Here is a 21,872-nt window from a genome sequence, read left to right on the forward strand (position 1 = left end):
CCAAACCAATTTTTTTAACAGAAACTCTAAGAAAAGCATTTTTGCAGTGTATAGATGGATGGAGACTTCATAAATAACTTTATATCAATGTTTATTTTCTATGCATTTTATTCCCGGTCAGACGGAGCTGGCTGACCTCCTCAGACCACTGTCCGACCAGATCCAGGCGGTGCAGAATTTCCGTGAGAAGAACCGCGGCAGCAGCCTGTTCAACCACCTGTCTGCAGTGAGCGAGAGCATCCCTGCGCTGGGCTGGGTGGCTGTGGTGAGCACCTCTTACCTGTGCTGGAGGCTAGCTGCATGCAAGGATATTTAGCTGGGGTGTATTTCCCCTAAAATTTAATCATCCTTACACAAGTAATGTCGCAATTTCTGGCATTACCAATAAAGCAGACTGCTTTCTGAGCTAGAACAGCAGACGGCGTTCTAGGCTGGTTTTTAATGCAGATGGCGCCCTAGGCTAGTGTTTAACCGCAGATGACGCTCTAGACTAGTTTTTTAACAACAGACAGCGCTCTAGACTAGTGTTTAACAGCAGATGGAACTCTGGGCTAGTGTTTACCAGTAGACGGCGCTCTAGGCTATTGTTTAACACCAGATGATGCTCTAGACTAGTTTTTGAACAGCAGATGATGCTCTAGACTAGTTTTTGAACAGCAAAGGGCGCACTAGGCTAGTGTTTAACAGTAGAAGGCGCTCTAGGCTAGTGTTTAACAGCAGAGGGCGCTCTAAGCTAGTGTTTAACAGCAGACGGCGCCCTAGGCTAGTGTTTAACAGTAGAAGGCGCTCTAGGCTAGTGTTTAACAGTAGAAGGCGCTCTAGGCTAGTGTTTAACAGTAGAAGGCGCTCTAGGCTAGTGTTTAACAGCATTGGGGGCTCTAAGCTAGTGTTTAACAGCAGACGGCGCCCTAGGCTAGTGTTTAACCGCAGATGACGCTCTAGACTAGTTTTTTAACAACAGACAGCGCTCTAGACTAGTTTTTTAACAACAGACAGCGCTCTAGGCTAGTGTTTAACAGCAGATGGAACTCTGGGCTAGTGTTTACCAGTAGACGGCGCTCTAGGCTATTGTTTAACACCAGATGATGCTCTAGACTAGTTTTTGAACAGCAGATGATGCTCTAGACTAGTTTTTGAACAGCAGACGGCGCTCTAGGCTAGTGTTTAACAGCAGAGGGCGCTCTAAGCTAGTGTTTAACAGCAGACGGCGCCCTAGGCTAGTGTTTAACAGCAGAGGGCGCTCTAAGCTAGTGTTTAACAGCAGACGGCGCCCTAGGCTAGTGTTTAACAGCAGATGACGCTCTAGACTACTTTTTGAACAACAGATGGCGCTCTAGGCTTGTGTTTAACAGCAGACGGTGCTCTAGGCTTGTGTTTAACAGCAGATGATGCTCTAGACTAGTTTTTGAACAGCAGATGATGCTCTAGACTAGTCTTTGAACAGGAGATGGCGCCCTAGGCTAGTGTTTAACAGCAGACAGCACTCTAGACTAGTTTTGAACAGCAGACGGCGCTCTAGGCTTGTGTTTAACAGCAGATGGCACTCTAGGCTAGTGTTTAACAGAAGATGGCGCTGTAGGCTAGTGTTTAACAGCAGACGGCGCTCTAGGCTAGTTTTGAACAGCAGACGGCACTCTAGGCTAGTTTTGAACAGCAGACGGCACTCTAGGCTAGTTTTGAACAGCAGACGGCACTCTTGGCTTGTTTTGAACAGCAGACGGCACTCTAGGCTAGTTTTGAACAGCAGACGGCACTCTAGGCTAGTGTTTAACAGCAGACGGCGCTCTAGGCTAGTGTTTAACAGCAGACGGCGCTCTAGGCTAGTGTTTAACAGCAGACGGCAATCTAGGCTAGTGTTTAACAGCAGACGGCGCTCTTGGCTAGTGTTTAACAGAAGATGGCGCCCTTGGCTAGTGTTTAACAGCAGATGGCGCCCTTAGCTAGTGTTTAACAGCAAATGGCGCCCTTGGCTAGTGTTTAACAGCAGATGGCGCCCTAGGCTAGTGTTTAACAGCAGATGACACTCTAGACTAGTTTTTGAACAGCAGATGGAGCTCTAGACTACATTTAAGACTACACTAAGACTATGCACACTTGTAATTCGCATAAACCTTTCTTAACTTTATTAATGGTTATTTTAGGTTTGAGTGGTTAGTGTAAGGAATTAGAGGCAAGCAGAGTTTACCAGTGCTGCTGAAACCAATAGTTTTTGAGCTATTCAGTCCTGACTTGATCCTAGTGATGAATCCCTCCAAATAAACCTCAAAGAATATCATATCAGTCCATTAGGCAGATTTCCTTTGATCGTAACATCAGGCCGACCTCACACTAACCATTCCTTAGAGGACCACCAAATCAATATTTGAAATTGTATTTATTTTCTACTATGTAAACTCCTCTGATCTCTGTGAGCTGTATCTAATCTCTGCAATGTGCATTTAGACTTCAGGCTGATCTGGACTCTGTCATTTTCTGCTTTTAACTAAAGCTGTTGTTTACAGCAATGGTCCAGATCCTCAGTATTACTGGTTTACTAGAAATGCATGATTTTATCTGTATATATACGCTGCTTTGACCTTTTGTTTTTTTTCCTTTCTTACTTGCAGTGTCAGAAACCAGGGCCGTATGTGAAGGAGATGAACGATGCTGCAATGTTTTACACAAATAGGGTGCTGAAAGATTACAAAGACACGTTAGTATTGGGTTTTCTTTAATTAATTAAAAAAGTTAATCGCTACACACACTCAGACACACATACACGCACACTACAGATAAATTCATGTATTGGGTAGAATTAGGGATGTAAAAGAAGATTCTCACTCAGGAGTGTTTACGCTATAGCACAATTTCTCCTGACCAGCTCTGGCCCAGTGAATTATAGTACATGACTAGACCAAGTCTGGCTTCCAGACAAGGGCTAAACATCGACCATATCTGGGCCACGTCTCAGCCAAGTTAGTATCCCATAACTAAACCTGAACTGGGTCGGATATGTTGGTGTGTCACGACTGCAATGAAACTGATAAACCCATGAAGCATTGTGCTTTAGGTGCACTATGGGTGTTTTTCTCGAAGCGACCTGATTGGTAGAAGTTTTTTCGTTACTCAAAAATAATTCAAATGTATTTTAAATAGGTGTTGGCGTGGGTTTACTCTGGGTGCTCCGGTTTCCCCATACCACAGTCTAAAGACACGCGGTACAGGTGAATTGAATAACCTAAATTGTCTGTAGTGTATGTGTGTGAGTGTGTATGGGTGTTTCCCAGTGATGGGTTGCAGCTGGAAGGGCATCCGCTGCGTAAATCATATGCTGGATAAGTCGGCGGGTTATTCCGCTGTGGCGACCCCTGATGAATAAAGAGACTAAGCTGAAAATAAAATGAATGAATGTATTTTTAAATATGAGTCAAGGTAGGTCAACCGTACATGGCCCATGTATGTTTTTCACATCCGGGCCAAATACTACATTTGACATCTAGCCCATGTCTTGTGTGCCGCCTTAAAGACGGTGCCACCTCTGCCAAACCTGGGCCATATTTGACCCACATGCTGTATGCCAGTGCCGGATGAATGCCTGCTGTGCCAGCTTTATGCCAAATCTGGGTCAGAATTCTTTGCTACCTGGATGATCACTAGTGGGCGGGGCTTTTCCCCTCTGATGACACGTACAAAGGGAGAATGTCAATCAAAATATTTCTGCAGACTTTTTATCAAGTCTGATTATAAACAACACAATTAATACATGTTTTACCATTAGAAGCTGGATATATTCACACACTGCTGACACACAGCTGTTTAAACACAATATAAAAGTGATTTTTGCATTATTGGCCCCTCTTTAATATTAGTTTTGTTTACTAAAATTACCATGATAATTTTACCGCAGTGACGCTCGTCATGTGGAGTGGGTGCGTTCATACCTGAGCATCTGGACTGACCTGCAGGCGTTCATCAGAGAGCATCACTGCACTGGACTCATCTGGAGCAAAACTGTGAGTGAAATACAACACTCAAAGCACTCCATTACACCTCATACAGTGAGCACAATTAATGATCAAATATCTGCATTAGAGCAATTCCATGCAAACGTCAAACTCGCCGTGTAATAAGGCAAAATACCCAGTCTCTCAACATTTTCAAACAATTGAATTTGATTGACCAAAGTTACACAAGTAGCAGTTTCACATCTGTCACGTGCATAATGAAGCCTTTTTATCATAAATGCAAAAATTTTATATAAAATTGTAGTAATAATATTTATTTTATAGAGACAGCTTTTATTTTGATTAGCATTTCATTTGCATTACTTCTTTTGTGCAGTTTAATTCACTGAATTTCTACAAATTATGTTGTATACTGTTTAAATAATTGAAAAAAAAAAATAATATATATATATATATATATATATATATATATATATATATATATATATGTATATGTGTATATGTATATATGTATATGTATATGTATATGTATATATGTATATGTGTATATGTATATGTGTATATGTATATGTATATGTATATATGTATATATATATATATATATATATATATATATATATATATATATATATATATATATATATATATATATATGTGTATATATATATGTATATGTATATGTATGAGCAATATTACATGAGTAGCAGTGCGTGCACAACACTCTGTGTTCGCTATGAAAGAAAAACATTAAATGCTTGTGTTACGGGTCCCGGCAGCGGAACTCGTAGGCAGATTAAAAGTGCCTGAATTATCAGGAGAAACAAAATCACATTGACACTTCAGTGTCTTTCCCCAGGTGCAGCATAGTAGCATCTGTTTATTAACAGTCATATTATAGCAAACATCTCTTCACAAATCATGTAATGAAAATATATCCTCACAAATCATGTTTCAATTAATCAAACATTCAGTTTTGTTCTCTTTGTTTTTCTCTTTTTTTTTTACCACAATGAATTCTTCAAATACTTATACACTCTGTACTCTCTTATCATTAACACATATAAATATTATACCTTCTGTATATTTATCAGTATGATACAGAATACACTTTAAAGGGCACATAGTTGACCTCTTTTTTATGATTTAATATTAATATTATGGTTCTTCTGAGTGTGCCAGTTTAGGTTCAGTTTAAAACACAGTTCAGATTGTTTTATTATAATGTGTTAAAAAGTGTCATGTTGGGGGCGTGTCCACAGTTCGCTGATTTATGGGTGTGTTGCTTCACATGTAAATTAGTTTCGGCTTCCCACCAACGTAACAAGGGGGCGGGACCATGAGCTCACCCGCTCTGCGTTTGCAACAGAGTCAGACAGGCAGACAGAGAAAAAGCTGGAGTGAGAGGATCACCATTCAGTCGTACATGTATGACTCTGACACAGACCAAGCAGAGAGTACAAAATCATTTGTGTCTTTGTACAGTTTTACAGCCAACTGTGTGCTAGTTTCAAGTGCCGAGCTTGTACACAGAAACTAATAACCACGCACACTGAATTAACTTTGACTGAGGCACCGGATGCGCCGCTCGAAGCCGCGACACGGCACACCAGACACTCTCTGTGGCGCGGCAGAAACATGAAGTGTCCCGAATCGTCGCGCCACACATTTTTGAATTCTAAACAGGTTTCTGCAGCGGTCCGCGGCGCCCAGCCGTCGACTTGAGTGTACCCTGATAGAAACCTATGTTTAGATCCCTAAAACGCATGCTAGTTAAGATCACAGGGAGCTTCTGGGATCGCGAGAAATGCAAACGGCTGAAGTATAAGGTAGACTCAATGAGAAGTACACATGTTTGCAAACCTACCTAAAGATACAACCAATAATTCTGATTAGAGCGATAATGTGGAGAAAATTGATCTTGTGTTGAGCCCAATGAGCCTTGCATCTAAAAATAGAGCTAGCGTGTTCCTTTAGTGATATCGCTTCGACTCACGCTGAAAATGGCGGACGTGAATCAACAAACTGAGGATATGATGACGCGCCTGTCAATCAATATTGGTGGGCGGGGGGACCGCTCTCCTATGTAAAGTTGCGGTCGGTTTGAAAACAGCTCCAATTGGTCCACCGTTTTTTATGTTGTTAAATTGAAAAAAAAAGCACTGGGTGTGCTTATATCACCCCAATATGACGGTCTATACACCATACATGCACATATGTCTGTCCAAACAGCTTGAAAAGTAGATTTTTTACCATAGGTAAAATTTTTTACCTTTAAATTCTTTTTCAACCATCTTTTTCCTTTTTCTTTCTCTGTAAATACCTCTGTTTATAACCATTTACCATAAAACTACTAAGCTCACAGAACAATCATGCGTCTGTTATTTGTATCATTTAAATTGTAACAGTTACACCAATTCCCAATGTTACTCTCTAGTCTCATAAACTTTATACATTAGCAAATATACAACCAATATATACAAATAAGTCATTTTCTGTTCAATTATCACATAATGAGTAAAATACATATTATTTACTGGGGAGTCAGTTATAACAAACATAACTCAGACCAACTGTCATTTTACTGGTACCTTCATCTGAATCACGCTACTCAATAAACAACTGTAATTAAGCTATTCACTTTTAAACACATAGCCCTGCTGAAAAATCCAGCTTAAACCAGCCTAGGCTGGTTGGCTGGTTTTAGCTGGTCGACCAGCCTGGTTTTAGAGGGGTTTTGGCCACTTCCAGGCTGGTTTACAGCCATTTCCAGCCTGGTCTTAGCTGGTCAGGCTGGGTGATGACCAGCTAAAACCAGCTTGATCAGCCAAGCCAGGCTGGGAGCCCAGCAAAATCCAGCTATGTCCAGCTAAAACCAGCATGACCAGTCTGGTCATTTTCCAGCCTGGAAATGGCTGAAAACCCGCCTGGAAATGGCCAAAACCCCTCTAAAACCAGGCTGGTCAACCAGCTAAAACCAGCCAACCAGTCTGGGCTGGTTTAAGCTGTTATTTTCAGCAGGGAGGAAATGTGTACTCGCATGTTTTTACATGAATTATAATAAACATATTGACTTTTTATTAAACGTACCTGAATTATCAGGAGAAACAAAATCACATTGAGACTTCAGTGTCTTTCCACAGGCGCAGCATAGTAGCATCTGAAGTAAACACAACGAGTATCACCATGGTAACCCAAAGCGCAAGTTTCCTCAATTGCTGATGTTATTTTGTTTCAAACACTTTCATTAGTAGTGATAATAAATTACTTTTGACAGTATATAAATAAAGAAATACATTAATAACGAAAGAAACATTAATATTGTGAATACACAATGGTGTATCACACCTGTCGTATTCATAACTCCAAAATGCGACATTATTTAAATGATGTGCACGCTTTCGGTTTCATTTTCACTGCTAAGTGCTGTTCATGCTTCCTGCGCGGCTCCCAAACGATCCACAAACTGAACGTCATTTACAACTTTATTACCTGTTATTCACAGCCTATGCAGATTCTGTTCACTAAAGTAGACATCATTCACAGGCGTGCGCACATGCCCTCTCTGTGGTAACAGCTCACGGTCAGCAGCTCACGTCACGTGTGATTCGTGGACGCGAATACGCCATTACATGAAGACAGAAATGACATTTTTGAGTGAATTATACCTTTTAAATACAGCATTGGCTCGTTTCCACCGACTGGTACGGTACGGTACGGTACGGTTTGGTACAGAACGAGTTGATTGTAACTGCAGATCAATGACAGTGCGAAATAGCCTACTGTAACGTCTGTAATTATATAAAATAATTAACTAAATAAATGAACATATATAAACACATACAGCCCCTTACAGTCTCCGATATGTTAACAACTACAGAAGAACTACATATAGCAGACATTTCGTCAGTATTTAGGTTTAAAACAACACAAATTATAGCCCACAGTCAGTGAAAACCTCTCATCTGTGTCTGTAATCTTCAGCAACACATGTAGCCTCTGTTAGAGAGCAATTCCATCAATCTCAGTTCATATTAGTATAAAAAGGTGAAGATAATAGTTCGACATGGCATTTTGTTCATGTTTGCTGAATAATAATGTGCTCCTTTTTTCCGGTTTCTCCTTTGTTTCTTCACGCTTCACTCTCGCGTTTGTCAGTGTCTGACAGGATCGGGTTTCAAAAGCATGTCAATAATCAAGCGCAGGTTATTATCATCAGCTCAAGAAGTTTGTTATTTCAGATATAATGTTCGACGCGCGCGAGCGCTAGCAAGAAAGCGAAACAGCTCATGCTTCAGACTGGCTCGTAAAAAACTACGGGGCACAGGCTAAATCTGCTCTTCTTCTTGCCTTTGTGGCTGTTCATCTAGACGACGACAAGGTTTGTTTGAGCCCGGATCGATCACGGCTCGTTATTATATGTATATATCATTCCGCTGTAATCTCTCGCTGTGCATTTCAAACATGGCGGCTCTTTTGTTTTCATTCTGGCTTGTTGCGTAAGCGAATGACGTATCTCTGTAAACCAATAGCGTTCAGCTGCGCTTGTGGCTCCGCCTTTTGGTACCCTTTCTCATGTTTGGTACCCTTTCGAAAGGGTGCCGAAAAAGTGGTACGGTACGGTTCGGTACGGCTTTTGACAGTGGAAACGGCCATGAAAGCGTACCAAACCAAACTGTACCGTACCGTACCACTTTCAACACCATTTGGAGGTGTTCATGTTGCTGAGCAATATATGTAAAACAACATGAAGACTTGTGCGGCGGCCTTTGCTTCTCTCCTGAACTTGATAATATGATTGGGGGAATCATAGAAATGCTGAATTAAAGTCGAATCGACATCGCCATCTTTTTTTCGATTAATTGTGCAGCTCTAGTGCGTATAGCCTATTCTCATACTTTGTCACATCTGTAACGCATGCTTATTTCCCTTTAAACAAGATTTTTTGATCCCTTAGTTCTGTTCTTAGTTGTTTTGAAAAATATAAACCAATGTTTCAGTATGGGCAGCACGGTGGTGCAGTGGGTATCACTCTCGCCTCACAGCAAGAAGGTCGCTGGTTCGAGCCTCGCCTTGGTCAGTTGGCATTTCTCTGTGGAGTTTGCATGTTCTCCCCGTGTTGGCGTGGGTTTCCTCCGGGTGCTCCGGTTTCCCCCACAGTCCAGACACATGCGCTTTAGGGGAATTGATAAGGCTAAATTGTCTGTAGTGTATGAGTGTGAGTGTATGGGTGTTTCCCAGTGATGGGTTGCAGGTGGAACGGCATCAGCTGCGTAACACATATGCAGGATGAGTTGGCGGTTCATTCCGCTGTGGCGACCCCTGATTAATAAAGGACTAAGCTGAAAAGAAAATGAATTAATCAATCAATCAATATACTGTTAACAGATACATATTCTGTGAGTTTAAGTTTCGAGTTTTTACTGCAAATGTCACCATAATGCTGGAAGGGCTCCGTAACAAGGAAATCTCTGCTTTGTGAAGGGGCTAATATTGTTTCCATGCAGGATATTGTGTTTCAGTTGTAATTAGAAAACAACCGTCAAGCATATTTGACCATGTTTAGTCATAGAGAGGCTGCAGATTCATTACAGACGCATCAAATCTGAACATCTGTCTAGATAATGCAGTCAGATTTATGGACATGCTTCACTTCCAGCCTGAGGATGTAAAATACATCATGTTTTTATATGTGCATCTTACACTTAGACACTGTGTGTGTGTGTGTGTGTGTGTGTGTGTGTGTGTGTGTGTGTGTGTGTGTGTGTGTGTGTGTGTGTGTGTGTGTGTGTGTGTGTGTGTGTGTGTGAGAGAGATGGTGTGTTTGTGTGTGTGTGTGAGAGAGAGATGGTGTGTTTGTGTGTGTGTGTGTGTGTGTGTGTGTGTGTGTGTGTGTGTGTGTGTGTGAAAGAGATGGTGTGTGTGTTTGTGTGTGTGTGTGTGTGTGTGTGTGTATGTGAGAGAGATGGTGTGTTTGTGTGTGTGTGTGTGTGTGTGTGTGTGTGTGTGAGAGAGAGAGATGGTGTGTTTGTGTGTGCGTGTGTGTGTGTGTGAAAGAGATGGTATGTGTGTGTGTGTGTGTGTGTGTGTGTGTGTGTGTGCGTGTGTGTGAGAGAGAGATGGTGTGTTTGTGTGTGTGTGTGTGTGTGTGTGTGTGAGAGAGAGAGATGGTGTGTTTGTGTGTGTGTGTGTGTGAGAGAGATGGTGTGTTTGTGTGTGTGTGTGTGTGTGTGTGTGTGTGTGTGTGTGTGTGTGTGTGTGCGTGTGTGTGTGTGTGTGTGTGTGAGTGTGTGAGAGAGAGAGAGATAGATGGTTTGTGTGTCTGTATGTGTGTATAGTATGCGTGTGCATGCTTTCTTTTGTGTGCACGTATGTGTATGTCGTGTGTGTGTGTGTTTGTGTGTGTGTGTGAGAGAGAGACAGGTGTGTGTATGTCGTGTGTGTGTGTGTGTGCGTGTGTGCTTGTGTGTGTGAGAGATGGTATGTGTGTGTGTGTGTGTGTGTGTGTGATGAGTGTGCATGTTTGTGTGTGTGTGAGAGAGAGACAGGTGTGTGTGTGTGTGTGCGCTTCTGTGTGTGAGTGTGTGTGAGTGTGTGTGTGTGTGAGATGGTGTGTGTATGTGATGAATGTACATGTGTGTGTGTATGTGATAGAGACAGGTGTGTGTATGTGTGTCTGTGTGTGAGACATTGTGCATATGCACGTGTGTGTGTGTGTGTGTGAGAGAGACAGTGTGTGTGTGCGTGTATGTACATGTGAGTGTGTATGTGATGAGTGTGCATGTTTGTGTAAGAGACAGTGTGTGTGTCTATGTATGTAAGAGACAGTATGTGTGTGTGAGAGAGAGACTGTGTGTTTGCGCACGTATGTGTGTATATGTGATGTGAGTGTGCATGATTTGTGTGTGGATGTAAGAGTGTGTGTGTATAAACATCTGTGTATGAGTGTGTGTCTGTTTGTATGCATGTGTGCTTGTTTGTGTGTATGTGTGTGCGCGAGAATAAGAGTGTGTGTGTGGCTTGGTGGGTGTTGGTGTGCATGCACGCGCGTGTGTGTGTGTGTGTGTGTGTGTGTGTGTGTGTGTGTGTGTGTGTGTGTGTGTGTGTGTGTGTGTGTGTGTGTGTGTGTGTGTGTGTGTGTGCGCGTCTATACGTATATATGTGTGTGTCAGCTGTCGCTCCTGCCGTGTATGTATGTGTATGTGTGTGTGTGTGTGTGTGTGTGTGTGTGTGTGTGTGTGTGTGTGTGTGTGTATGGACTGTATGCTGTGGACAGGTGGTCTCCTGGCTCTTCTTGCATTGGGGGTTTACCATAGAAATGCCCCCAACAAAAGCCTAGTGTGTGTCTGGCTTACACACCTGCTCTCACACACACTCCTCGTAATTCAAGCTCTCTTCTCATGTCCTGCACATTATAAACCTCTCCTCTGACTGAGGATCGTCCGCCTCACACTCCTGCATCTGCTCAGAGCTCCATCATACTGACAGACAACTACAGCTCTGTGCTTTAGGACAGATCCTGCAGAACAAGAGCTGCGTCTCCATCCACATGTTCTGATGCACATCTTGCATTGTTGCATTAAAACGTGCTTGATGGAAACACCAAGATGCTCAAATATTATCAAATATATACGTAGCTGAATGGCCAATATAACCAATAGTCAACATAATAGCCAATACAACTAATGCTGCTGATATGGCATTCAAACATTAATCAATTCATTTATTAAATAAATAAATGTGACTTTTTTATTACCAATAAATATAATTATATAAATAAAAAAAAAAAAATGTAAGTAAATCAAATTAAATAAGACTTTTTTAATTACGGTACCAATAAATATAGCAATAAATATAAAGAAATAATTAAATTAAAAGACTTTTTATTACCGATAAATATAGCAATACATTTAAATAATTAAATTAAATTAATCTAAAAGACTTTTTATTACCTGTGAATGTAGTAATAAATAAATAAATAATAAAAATTTTTAAAGTAAATCAAATTAAATAAGACTTTTTATTACAAATGAATATAGCTATAAATATAAAAAAATTAATTAAATCAAATTAAATAAAAAAAATTTATTACCAGTAAATATTTAAATTAAATTAATCAAATTGAATAATTTTTTATTACCAATAAATATAGCAATACATTTAAATAAATAAATTACTTAAATTAAATTAAATAAGACTTTTTTTATTACCAATAAATATAAATAAATTAAAATAAAATATAATAAATATGATTAAATCAAATTAAAGTAAATGAAATTAAATGAGACTTTTTTTATTACCAATAAATATAAAATAAAATATAATAAATATAATTAAATTAATAAAATTAAAGTAAATCAAATTAAATGAGACTTTTTATTATATAAATAAATTAAAATACAATATGATAAATATAAATAAATAAAATTAAAGTAAATCAAATTAAATGAGACTTTTTTATTACCAATAAATATAAATAAATTAAAATATAATATAATAAATATAAATAAATAAATAAATAAAATTAATCAAATTAAATGAGACTTTTTTTATTACCAATAAATATAAATAAATTAAAATATAATATAATAAATATAAATAAATAAATAAATAAAATTAAAGTAAATCAAATTAAATGTGACTTTTTTTATTACCAATAAATATAAATAAAAGGGACTAAGCCGAAAAGAAAATGAATGAATGAATAAATTAAAGTACAAAAAAGTAAATTAAATTAAATTAAATGAGACTTGTTTTATTACCAATGATTATAGGTGAATGGCCAATAGCTGAAATAGCCAATGCTTCTGATATTACTGGCAATAAAACACAAATTAATAAATAAATAAATAAAATAAGACTTTTATTAATACCAATAAATATAAATAAATTAATAAATTAAAGTACATATTATAAATAAATATAATTAAATAAAATTTAAGTAAATCAAATTAAATGAGACTTTTTTAATTACAGATAAATATAGCAATAGATATAAAGAAATAATTAAATTAAAAGACTTTTTATTACCGATAAATATAAATTAAAGTAAATATAATAAATTAAAGTAAAAAGTATAGTAAATCAAATTAAATAAAACTTTTTTTATTACCAAAGATTATAGGTGAATGGCCAATAGCTGATATAGCCAATGCTGCTTATATTACTGGCATTAAAACACAAGTAAATTATTATAAATTAATTAATTAAATAAGACTTTTTTTTGTTACCAATGAATATAAAAAATCTATATTTAAATTTAATTAAAGTAAATCAAATTAAATAAAACTTTTATTATTACCAGTAAATATAAACAATTAAATAAATGAAGTAAGGTAACATAGCGTAAGGTAAATTTAAAGTAAATCAAATTAAATCAAATTAAATAAGACTTTTTTATTACCAATGAATATATCAATAAATATAATTAAATTAAATTAAATAAGACTTTATTACCTATAAATATCACAACAAATATACATAAATTAAATCATAGTAAATCAAATTAAATGAGACGTTTTATTACAAATAAATATCAATAAATTAATTAAATTAAATTATAGTCAGTCGAATTAAATAAGACTTTTTTATTACCAGCAGCTGAATGGCCAATAGCTGATATAGCCAACGCTGCTGATATGACATTAAAACACAAGTAAATAAATAAATAACAAAGTTTCAGTCATGCATTTCCACTTCCTCTAATAGTTTGTTTAGGCACCTTTGACCTTTCACCTCTTTACCAGGCTTTGACCTTTAGGGTCAGAGGTGAACTTGACTAACTGTTAAACGTCAGCAAACGTACTGGGATTAGAAGTGTGTGTGTGTGTGTGTGTGTGTGTGACAGGAAAAGACGAGTGTGCAACAGTTGTTTAAGTGTTGAAGTGAGCAGCGTGTGCACCTGTCAATGGCAGCTGTGCTGACGGTGTAAAACAGACGTGCGTTTGCTGTCAGCGTCACACAATAGACAACTGTGCCGCGCTGGTCTGCTTTACTACAGTAAACCCTGTTAAATACCATCACGACAGTTGTGCCAGAAACACATGGACTGATATGAGCAGCTCTGGAAAAGCAGGAGCAGATTATTAGAGAAACACTGACTGAACTGTTTTATTTAATGCATAGATTTAACGTGATAGTCATTTAAAATCAGTCAAAGGTCAAATGTTTGGTAGTATGGGTTGGTTAAGGTGTAAGGGATGGCCAACAGTATAATTAAAATGTAATTACTGGATTTAATGACATGCAGGTATTTAATCGGTCTCTTTATTTTGATGGTCTGTTTGTTGCATTAAGTTACATTGCATCTACATGCCAACTCATTCTCATTAGATTATAAGTAGACTGTTGGGTTGGGGTCAGGGTTAGTGATATATATTCTATACTTAATTGCAATATGCAATAGATGCTTTGAATGTAAATATGATGGGACAGTGTTTGAATAGGCCATGAAAATTGTTGACATGTGCTTGCAAAGTTTCTCCTAGTCAGTTAAATGTCTGTTGAAGGAGCAGAATCAGCAGATATTAAGCAGACGCTCTACTAATACTCAAATGGAGCATCAAACTAATGTTAGCATTTAATCAAGCATGAGTACGATGTAAAACATGTATCTAATATTAAGTGCATTGTCTGAATGATTAATTTTAATGTTGGTACATATTAGTTAAAGGTGCTGTGATCGTCTTCAGAAACATGTGTAGTTGTGCTGGTTGAACGTCTCTTCACATTCTAATAGTAATGATTAAAGTAAATGATCGAAATGTGTTTATATGTGTTTTTATATTCTGGGGTAAGGCATAAAACTAAAACATGTTCATCCAATTAAAATCCATCAGGCTGATAATTCCCATAATTCTCATAATTCTCATAATTCTCATCAGTAACCCAAACTTTCTGTCATCAAATTCATTTTTTTCCTTTTTTTTTGTTCATTTTTTATTGTTCTTTTTTTTTAATTGTTCATATTTTTATTGTTAATTTTTTATTGTTTGTTTATTTTTTATGGTTCATTTTTTATTGTTCTTTTTTATTGTTTGTTTATTTTTTTATTGTTCTTTTTTATTGTTTGTTTATTTTTTAATTGTTCTTTTTTATTGTTTGTTTATTTTTTATTGTTCTTTTTTATTGTTTGTTTATTTTTTAATTGTTCTTTTTTATTGTTTGTTTATTTTTTAATTGTTCTTTTTTATTGTTTGTTTATTTTTTATGGTTAATTTTTAATTGTTCTTTTTTATTGTTTGTTTATTTTTTAATTGTTCTTTTTATTGTTTGTTTATTTTTTAATTGTTCTTTTTTATTGTTTGTTTATTTTTTTTAATTGTTAATTTTTTTGTTATTTTTTTTAATTGTTCATTTTTATTGTAATTTTTTTTATTGTTGTTTTTTATTGTTTGTTCATTTTTATTGTAAATTTTTTATTGTTTGTTTATTTTTTTAATTGTTAATTTTTTGTTATTTTTTTTAATTGTTCATTTTTTATTGTAAATTTTTTATTGTTCTTTTTTATTGTTTGTTCATTTTTTATTGTAAATTTTTTATTGTTTGTTCATTTTTTTTATTGTAAATTTTTTATCGTTTGTTTATTGTTTTTTAATTGTTCATTTATTTGTTCTTTTTTCAATTGTTACATTTTTTATTGTTAATTTTTTAAATGTTCATTTTTTATTGTACATTTTTTATTGTTCTTTTTTATTGTTCTTTCTTATTGTTTGTTTATTTTTTTAATTGTTCTTTTTTATTGTTTGTTTATTTTTTAATTGTTCTTTTTTATTGTTTGTTTATTTTTTAATTGTTCTTTTTTATTGTTCTTTCTTATTGTTTGTTTATTTTTTTAATTGTTCTTTTTTATTGTTTGTTTATTTTTTAATTGTTCTTTTTTATTGTTTGTTTATTTTTTAATTGTTCTTTTTTATTGTTTGTTTATTTTTTTAATTGTTCTTTTTTATTGTTTGTTTATTTTTTTAATTGTTCTTTTTTATTGTTTGTTTATTTTTTAATTGTTCTTTTTTATTGTTTGTTTATTTTTTATGGTTATTTTTTAATTGTTCTTTTTTATTGTTTGTTTATTTTTTAATTGTTCTTTTTATTGTTTGTTTATTTTTTAATTGTTCTTTTTTTATTGTTTGTTTATTTTTTTTAATTGTTAATTTTTTTGTTATTTTTTTTAATTGTTCATTTTTTATTGTAATTTTTTTTATTGTTGTTTTTTATTGTTTGTTCATTTTTATTGTAAATTTTTTATTGTTTGTTTATTTTTTTAATTGTTAATTTTTTGTTATTTTTTTTAATTGTTCATTTTTTATTGTAAATTTTTTATTGTTCTTTTTTATTGTTTGTTCATTTTTTATTGTAAATTTTTTATTGTTTGTTCATTTTTTTATTGTAAATTTTTTATCGTTTGTTAATTGTTTTTTAATTGTTCATTTATTTGTTCTTTTTTCAATTGTTACATTTTTTATTGTTAATTTTTTAAATGTTCATTTTTTATTGTACATTTTTTATTGTTCTTTTTTATTGTTCTTTCTTATTGTTTGTTTATTTTTTTATTGTTCGTTTTTTTAATTGTTCATTTTTAATTGTTCTTTTTTATTGTTTGTTCATTTTTTTAATTGTTCATTTTTTATTGTAATTTTTTTATTATTTGTTAATTGTTTTTTAATTGTTAATTTTTTTATTGTAAATTTTTTATTGTTTGATAATTGTTTTTTAATTGTAATTTTTTTATTGTTTGTTCTTTTTTTACCGTTCAGTTTTATTGTTCATTTTTTTATTGTTCTTTTTTTTATTTATTTATTAATTTTTGTTATTGCATAACCATCAGGAACAAACATACAACACAATACAAAATATGAAACACAAAAAACTAAAACAACAATGGTAAAAAGCAACAAAAAACAAAGATAAATAAATAAAAATAAATCAAGTTACACAAAGTAAAGTGTACAACATTTCTACATTCGAGAATAAAAAATAATCCGAGTAACATAATCCGAATAAAAAAGTCAAACTCGATACAAAGAACTGTTAATGGGAGATGATTTCAATGCTTCGAAGCATGTATCAAAAAAACGGTACATCTCGCAGTGAAGCAGTGTACTTGATTAGTTTCACCAACATTACGTGATCAGTGACGTCTGAAGCTTCATTTTCGCCTACACCCACGTGACTGATTCGAATTTTGACTCAAAGGTTTAAACACCCTTATGGGTGAGTAAAGTGTATAGCGAGAGATTAAGCGTCGATTACATACGCTTCTACTGTTTTAAAGCACTGCACCGGTCCCACACACCAGTAATTAAACTAAAATACAATAATAATTTATAGTAAAAAGCTGTTGAACCATACTAAAGTGTATTAGTGTATTTTTACAGCTATGTTTAAAGGAGACCATTGCCTATCATAGTATAGTGTTTAACGGAGGCCAGCTGGCGAGTGCTGCCCGAAAGCATCACTCCCTTAGCCGCCTCCTTAGAGCATTCGCCTCCCATGCTGGAATCGCCGGTTCGATCCCCGTTTGGAACGAGTGGGTGAGTGAAGGACTAGTTGGAATATGATAGATGTAAACACTTTTGAATACCTTGGATTTTACTTCAGTCATCGGTGGTGTAATGTAACATACCTTATGTGTAAAGACTACAGTAATTGAGTAACATGTTTATATTACTGTTGTTGTATTACTACATGAATGAGTTGGTCAGTTGTGAACATTTGACAATTTTGCAACACAGTGCTTTCCCACACTCTAACCAGCAGAGGTCCTCATCGAGCTCTGATTTAGAAAGCTTCGAGTAACGAACCTTTTTCCGATACAATTGAGTCGAGCGCTTCTGCTTCAGAAAGCTTCATTTCACCAACACTACCATCAGGTAATGTTTTTCCCTTTCTCTCTCTGTCGGTAAAGCGCTGTCAACAAATATGCTGCGTCCCAATTCGCATACTTATACTACACCCTGAAAGTATGTACTTTTTTTGTGAAGGAAAAGTACACACTTTTGAGTGCGTAACAGAAGAGTATTCAAGCTTTTGGGACATACTACTTCCAGTCATACAAACATCTTTACCGAAGCCTCTCTAATTGATTGTTGGTCTCGCGCGTCCTTAATGTTTGCAGTTTGTTTACACTTTTCACCCGCGTTTGTAGTTATAAATCGATTTCACGTCCTACGCGCAATGTAGGCAATATCAGCAGTTAGAGTGTGGATGCTTCTACACTTCGAGTTTTTACTAGAAATAGTAAACCATACGGGAATTTTTGGCATACTCTTTTCAACATACTACGATTTGGGACATACTAATTCTGCATTCAAATACTATTGAATGGGTTTCCTCCAGGTGCTCCGGTTTCCCCCACAGTCCAAACACATGCGCTATAGGGGAATTGATTAACTAAATTGGCCGTAGTGTATGTGCGTGAATGAGTATGTATGGGTGTTTTCCAGTACTGGGTTGCATCTGGAAGGGTATCCGCTGTGTAAAACATATGCTGGATAAGTTGGTGGTTCAATCCGCTGTGGCGACCCCTGATGAATAAAGGGACTAAGCTGAATTAAAATGAATATATACAGTATATATATATGCATTATTTGTTCTGTGTTGTGTAGAAGATGTTAGATATACAGTATATGGTATAAATACTGTTTTATTATATTATTTAAGTAATGCAATTTCAGACTCATATTCTAGACATAAAGACAAATAATTAAATACAATGTAAATATAAAATACAACCTAACATTTTTTTATGGAGGTCACCTTGGTCTTTTAAACCCTTTATTCTGGTTAACAGTCCAGACCCAATCTGTTGCCTCATACACCCCCTACTGGAGTCAGATGACCATTACACTCTATTACTCTGTCCATCTGACTGTCTGTCTATCACTCTATGTCTGTCTGTCTGTCTGTCATCTATTTATCCATTTGTATATCTTTCCATCCATTCATATGTCCATCCATCCATTCATCTATCTATTGATGGACTGACAGATCGTTTTATCTATCTGTCATTCTGTCCATATGTAGTTCCATCCATCCATCCATCCACCCCACACACATCAAACTATTCAAATGATGCATTGACTCAAATGAATCATTCAAAGCAGATTGAATCTATTTATCAATCTGAATCTATCCATCCATCCATCCATACATCCATCCATCTATCCATCCAGTCATCCATCCATCCGTCTATTTGCCAGTCTGTCATCTATTTATCCATTTGTATATCTTTCCATCCATCCATATGTCCATCCATCCATTCATCTATGTATTGATAAACTGACAGATTGATCTGTCATTCTGTCCATATGTAGTTCCATCCGTCCGTCCGTCCGTCTATTTGCCAGTCTGTCATCTATTTATCCATTTGTGCCTGTTCTCTGCAGGGTCCTGTAACTCCTCCCTCTCTGCTCAGTGCTCCTCCTCCTCCTCCTCCTCTTCCAGTGATGATTGACAGCTGCAGTTCTCCAGCAGATGCTCCATCAGTCCAGCATGCGGCTCTATTCGCTCAGCTCAACCAGGGAGAGGAGATCACCAAAGGTCAGAGACTCAAACTACACCTCCATCAGTGCTGCGGCTGCGGATGCATTCAGATCAGCACATTCACTTCCACTACCATTCACAAGATTTCATTCTTGATTCAGTTAATATAGATTCAATACAAACACTTTATTTCAGGTGCACGCACATTAAAACAGAATCCACCTCTCTATTTTTAGATGTGTGGAATAAGCAGTCATGATATGAAATAGAGCAGGGATTTATTTAAGTATATATTTTATTTATTATATATATATATATATATATATATGTGTTGCAACCCAGGCTCATTCTGAGAACGTAGTCCCGGGGACGTTTCTGGAGACCGCGAAATACGTAGCCGGAGGTACGTACGGCTGCATTTCATTTTTTTAAGCGAACGCTGCGGGGCGGTGTGACGCCGTTCCCTTCGGCGCTTGCCGGCCGGCCAGCTGGCCGCTCGCCTCCGTGTGGAGGGCTTTCCCGCTGCAGCCAGTTTGTCCGGTTAGCTCTTCGCGGACTCAAGGCGCAGAGAGGGGCTGACCATGACGACGACGACCGGGTTCGAGTCCGGGGAAGAGCGGTTCCAGAAATCAGGTAAGAAAACAAAAACAAAATCCAAAAAATGAAGCGAACAAGTTCATAACAGGCTGAGAATGTGGTCAAAATCTGAAAACGTGGTAAAAATCGGACGAGGGCTTTTCTTTTTCTGGACGGCTTTTGTGAACCGTCGTTGGTTGGGTTTAGGGACAGAGGAGGGTGGGTCAGCCGATTGGCCGGTCGCACGGTCAATCATTCCGTCATCCAGGCAGACAGGCAGAAGGTCGTTCGACAGCAGCCTCTAGCGGGTTTACGCGAGAACGGCGCGGGAAAAAGCGTGCACAGCGGCCTCTCGCGGACTCGCGAAAACAAAAACTGCACAAATACGTACCTCCCGGGACGTATTTCGCGGTCTCCAGAAATGTCCACGGGACTACGTTCTCAGAATGAGCCTGGGTTGCAACATATATATATATATGAATGATGTGTTTTATCTGCAGGTTTAAAGCATGTGTGTGATGAACAGAAGACCCATAAAAACCCAAACCTGCGTTCTCACGGAGGAAAAACACACCACGGCTCTCCATCTAAAACCCAGAGCTCTTCCTCATCTAATCCGGTCAGGAAACATACACCCGTGCTGGAGCTGGACGGCAAGAAGTGGAGGGTGGTATGTGCGCTGCTAAACCTGTGTGTGTGTGTGTGGGTGTGGGTGTGTGTGTGTGTGTGTGTGTGTGTGTGTGTGTGTGTGTGTGTGTGTGTGTGTGTGTGTGTGTGTGTGTGTGTGTTCACCTCAGTATAATGATAGGGACTCTATACTGGTCAGTGAGCACCGTCTTTCAGATAAGATGTTAAACCGAGTTTCTGACTCTCTGTGGACGTTAAAATTCCCAAGATATCCTTCGACAAGTGTTGGGATGTAGCGCAGGTATCCTGGTGTTACGAGTTTTGATGTTAGAAGGGATGAAACGTAACATTTAAGCTGAACTGTAATGTAATGTGTGCGACAGATCAAAATTATTAAAGCAGTCTTAGTTGTTTAGGGAAAAAAAAACAGTAAGGGAAGTCAAATATTTACAATATAGTTTACAAACAGAAATGAAAATGAGTGTTGGCCAAAACAAATGAATTAAACAATACAATCTTCAAAGCTAACAGGTACACTAGATGTCTGCAATACACTATCTGGCAATAAATGTCATCACTTTGCATTTAACCCTGAATAAAGCACATGAGATTTACCTGAGGGGATCATTGTCAGTTTATCCTGTGAGAAATAAAAGCCGTTTCTAAAATTAAATTTCAGGTGTTGGTTAGGACAAAAACTCCTTTTAACATGGGAAATATTCCTTCTGTTGCGTGCCGTTACTTTTATTTAGAACACGACTTAAACCAGCCGTAAATCAGCCTTTAGGCTCGACAGTCAGGCTCGCTCCTGTTGATGTCGTCAATCTGGCAACCTGCACTTGCGTGTGTTTTGAACCAGGAGTGCAATACCTAGTTCAACCACATACATACTAAACCTTTAAATCCAACTGTCTCATCAGCGGATTGGTGGAACTGGTATCATCGTCATGATGATTGACAGCCGGATTGACCAGTAAACACAACCTAAGAGGGGGTACAGGAGGGTAAGAAAGGAAATATAGACAAAATCTATGTGGAACGACATGGATGACTCCAGACTATGCAATGATTGTATTTGACCCTAATTATTGTGTTAAGCTGCCTTGGGATGTTCAGGTCTTGGGTTAAAACAAAAATAGAAAGAAAGAAACTGTAATGTTTACTGTTGTATTGTATGCGATTCATTTATTTTTTCCTTTAATAAAAAAATAAATAAAAACACGTGCAACGTAACACCAAATTTGCACA

The 21,872-nt window shown here is 36.6% G+C and overlaps 1 protein-coding gene across 3 annotated transcripts in view; it reads left to right on the top strand.

The window, feature by feature from the left end:
* Positions 1-21,872, top strand: part of cap2 (cyclase associated actin cytoskeleton regulatory protein 2) — a 74,834-nt gene that overhangs the window by 40,078 nt on the left and 12,884 nt on the right. For all 3 annotated transcript variants that reach the window (XM_056479450.1, XM_056479449.1, XM_056479451.1), the window contains 5 exons: positions 122-265; positions 2,607-2,692; positions 3,887-3,992; positions 19,325-19,478; positions 20,498-20,667. In XM_056479450.1, the coding sequence (XP_056335425.1) occupies positions 122-265; positions 2,607-2,692; positions 3,887-3,992; positions 19,325-19,478; positions 20,498-20,667 (660 nt within the window). The remainder of the gene's footprint in view (positions 1-121; positions 266-2,606; positions 2,693-3,886; positions 3,993-19,324; positions 19,479-20,497; positions 20,668-21,872) is intronic.

This window comes from Danio aesculapii, chromosome 19, assembly GCF_903798145.1.
Source record: "Danio aesculapii chromosome 19, fDanAes4.1, whole genome shotgun sequence".
Classification (NCBI taxonomy): Eukaryota; Metazoa; Chordata; class Actinopteri; order Cypriniformes; family Danionidae; genus Danio; species Danio aesculapii.